The 3,962-nt window shown below is 61.7% G+C and overlaps 1 protein-coding gene across 1 annotated transcript in view; it reads left to right on the forward strand.

Moving 5' to 3' along the window:
• The window catches only part of nfxl1 (nuclear transcription factor, X-box binding-like 1), a 12,475-nt gene continuing 8,513 nt past the window's right edge, over nucleotides 1–3,962 (forward strand). Inside the window, 4 exon segments of the mRNA XM_080486559.1 lie at nucleotides 1–50; nucleotides 2,237–2,392; nucleotides 2,472–2,669; nucleotides 3,789–3,898. Coding sequence (XP_080342685.1) covers nucleotides 2,308–2,392; nucleotides 2,472–2,669; nucleotides 3,789–3,898 — 393 coding nt within the window. The 5' untranslated portion in view covers nucleotides 1–50; nucleotides 2,237–2,307.

The raw sequence follows: 3,962 nt of genomic DNA on the forward strand, positions 1-3,962 counted from the left end.
CGGGACGCCGCGTATGCTCGGCAGGAACCCCAGTGAGGCTGTGGACGGAGGTGAGATTAAACTTCAATCTTCATCTGGGATAGGGTTAGGGTTAGGGTTAGGGTAGGGTTACCGCTCCACAGGTCCTCCTCTCACGGTCCTCCAGCGGTTGTTGTGTCTGTGGCTGTTTACTGGGACACGTTTGTTTTGACTGCAGTTAGCATCCCGCGGCTAACAGGCTAACAGCGCTTTGAACCGACTGGCCATCACCGGTCCCGGGTCCAGACCAGGACCCGTCCCCGGTCCGGGTCGTAGTGTCATTGGTCCACGCGAGTCCGGCTGTAGGTTCAACGTGGTGATTTTATTAGCCTCCGAACATAGCCACCACACAACGCTAACCTGCGTCTACCTGGTGACGTCATCACGTCATCGCTCTCAGTAACATTTACTTTCGCCAGATTATAACAGGCAGATTATAACAGCCAGACCGATAGACTCAGACACTGCCTATCAACGAGTCTCTGACTCTCTCTGACTCTCCCCCTCTGTGACTCCCTCCCCCTCTGTGACACTCCCTGTGACTCCCTCCCTCCCCCTCTGTGACTCCCTCCCTCCCCTCTCTGACTCTCTCCCTCCCTACCTCCCCTCTGTGACTCTCTCCCTCCCCCTCTCTGACTCCCTCCCTCCCTCCCCCTCTCTGACTCCCTCCCTCCCTCCCCCTCTCTGACTCTCTCTCTCCCTCCCTCCCCCTCTGTGACTCTCCCCCTCCCCCTCTGTGACTCTCTCCCTCCCCCTCTCTGACTCTCTCCCTCCCTCCCTCCCCCTCTGTGACTCTCTCCCTCCCTCTCTCTGACTCTCTCCCTCACTCCCTCCCCCTCTGTGACTCTCTCCCTCCCTCCCTCCCTCTCCCTCCCTCACCCTCTCTGACTCTCTCCCTCCCTCCCTCCCTCCCTCCCCCTCCCTCTGTGACTCTCTCCCTCCCTCCCTCCCTCCCTCCCCCTCTCTGACTCTCCCCTTCTCTGACTCTCTCCCTCCCTCCCTCCCCCTCTCTGACTCTCTCCCTCCCTCCCTCCCTCCCCCTCTGTGACTCCCTCCCTCCCTCTCTCTGACTCTCTCCCTCCCTCCCTCCCTCCCCCTCTGTGACTCCCTCCCTCCCTCCCTCCCTCTCTCTGACTCTCTCCCTCCCTCCCTCCCCCTCTCTGACTCTCTGACTCTCTCCCTCCCTCCCCCTCTGTGACTCCCTCCCCCTCCCTCCCTCCCTCCCTCCCCCCCTCTCTGACTCTCCCTCCCTCCCCCTCCCTCTCTGACTCTCTCCCTCCATCCCTCCCTCTGTGACTCCCTCCCTCCCTCCCTCCCCCTCTCTGACTCTCTCCCTCCCTCCCTCCCTCCCCCTCCCTCTCTGACTCCCTCCCTCCCTCCCTCCCTCCCTCCCCCTCCCTCTCTGACTCCCTCCCTCCCTCCATCCCTCCCTCTGTGACTCCCTCCCTCCCTCCCTCCCTCCCCCTCCCTCTCTCCCTCCCTCCCTCCCCCTCTCTGACTCTCTGACTCTCTCCCTCCCTCCCTCCCTCCCCCTCCCTCTCTGACTCCCTCCCTCCCTCCCTCCCTCCCTCTCTGACTCCCTCCCTCCCTCCATCCCTCCCTCTGTGACTCCCTCCCTCCCTCCCTCCCTCCCTCCCTCCCCCTCCCTCTCTCCCTCCCTCCCTCCCCCTCTCTGACTCTCTCCCTCCCTCCCTCCCTCCCCCTCCCTCTCTGACTCCCTCCCTCCCTCCCTCCCTCCCTCTCTGACTCCCTCCCTCCCTCCATCCCTCCCTCTCTGACTCCCTCCCTCCCTCCCTCCCTCCCTCCCCCTCCCTCTCTCCCTCCCTCCCTCCCCCTCTCTGACTCTCTCCCTCCCTCCCTCCCTCCCCCTCCCTCTCTGACTCCCTCCCTCCCTCCCTCCCTCCCTCCCTCTCTGACTCCCTCCCTCCCTCCATCCCTCCCTCTGTGACTCCCTCCCTCCCTCCCTCCCCCTCCCTCTCTCCCCCTCTCTGACTCTCTCCCTCCCTCCCTCCCTCCCCCTCCCTCTCTGACTCCCTCCCTCCCTCCATCCCTCCCTCTGTGACTCCCTCCCTCCCTCCCTCCCTCCCTCCCCCTCCCTCTCTCCCTCCCTCCCTCCCCCTCTCTGACTCTCTCCCTCCCTCCCCCTCCCTCTCTGACTCCCTCCCTCCCTCCCTCTCGTGCTCTCTCTCTCACACACACCTGGCTCTGCTGTGAGCAGGTCCATGATGTCATAGTGACCCCCTTCCACCTTTCCAGTGTGTCTCTCAGGCTGCCTGCCATGGAACCAGCATGGAGACAGCAGGGGGGCGTGGTCGGGGTCAGGCTGGAGGCGGAGTTGCTGGACGAAGCGGAGGGATGCGGGCGGAGCCAGCAGGTGATGAAGATGATGATGATGATGGATCATCAAGTCCTCAGTGCCATGTCTTGTTCTAACCCCCCCGCCCGTCCTCCAGCTGTCCCCCCAGCAGGACTTCAGTCAAAGTTTGAGGAGATTCGGAGGACCAATCAAGCTGCTGCTCAACGATTGGTGGAGAGCCACATTAGCTCCTCCTCCTCTGATGAAGACGATGACGATGATCATGGGCAGCAGAGGGATGGGAAGAGAGGGAAGATCCTGGCCTCCACCTTCACCTGCTACACCCAGCAGACAGGTGTGTGTGTGTGTGTGTGTGTGTGTGTGTGTGTGTGTGTGTGTGTGTGTGTGTGTGTGTGTGTGTGTGTGTGTGTGTGTGTGTGTGTGTGTGTGTGTGTGTGTGTGTGTGTGTGTGTGTGTGTGTGTGTGTGTGTGTGTGTGTGTGTGTGTGAGAGGGGTCACACGGGCTTTTCCACCAGAAAGAACCAAGTTCTAGTTCTGGTCCAGGGCCAGACTGGGACCAGTCCAGGACCAGACCGGGTCCTGACACGTCTTCAGGTGGCCACTACTGGCCGCAGCAGAGGCTGAAGTGTGATCATGTGATGTGTGGTCATGAGGAGACTCCAGAAGGTTCTCAATCACAGACAATATGAACAGGACAAGGGTCCTCACTGGAAAACTGCTAACCCTAACCCAACCCGGGCCCAACCCTAACCCAACTTTAACCCAACCCTAACCCAACCCGGGCCCAACCCTAACCCAACCCTAACCCAACCTGGGCCCAACCCGGGCCCAACCCTAACCCAACTTTAACCCAACCCTAACCCAACCCGGGCCCAACCCTAACCCAACTCTAACCCAACCCGGGCCCAAACCTAACCCAACCCGGGCCCAACCCTAACCCAACCTGGGCCCAACCCGGGCCCAACCCTAACCCAACTCTAACCCAACCCGGGCCCAACCCTAACCCAACCCGGGCCCAACCCTAACCCAACCCGGGCCCAACCCCAACCCAACCCGGGCCCAACCCGGGCCCAACCCTAACCCAACTCTAACCCAACCCGGGCCCAAACCTAACCCAACCCGGGCCCAACCCTAACCCAACCCGGGCCCAACCCTAACCCTAACCCAACCCTAACCCTAACCCAACCCGGGCCCAACCCTAACCCAACCCGGGCCCAACCCTAACCCAACTCTAACCCAACCCGGGCCCAACCCCAACCCTAACCCAACCCGGGCCCAACCCTAACCCAACCCGGGCCCAACCCTAACCCAACCTGGGCCCAACCCGGGCCCAACCCTAACCCAACTCTAACCCAACCCGGGCCCAACCCTAACCCAACCCGGGCCCAACCCTAACCCAACCCGGGCCCAACCCTAACCCCAACTCTAACACAAACTCTGTGTGTGTTTTCAGACGGGGACTCTTCTGGTCTTGTGAGGACCGGTCAGTATGTCAGTGACCTGTTTCAGTCTGGAGCTTTAACCTGTTTGATCTGCATCAGCTCAGTGAGGAGGACTCAGCCGGTCAGTCACACACACACACACACACACACACACACACACACACACACACACACACACACACACA

This window comes from Lipophrys pholis, assembly GCF_963383615.2.
Source record: "Lipophrys pholis genome assembly, chromosome: 18".
Classification (NCBI taxonomy): domain Eukaryota; kingdom Metazoa; phylum Chordata; class Actinopteri; order Blenniiformes; family Blenniidae; genus Lipophrys; species Lipophrys pholis.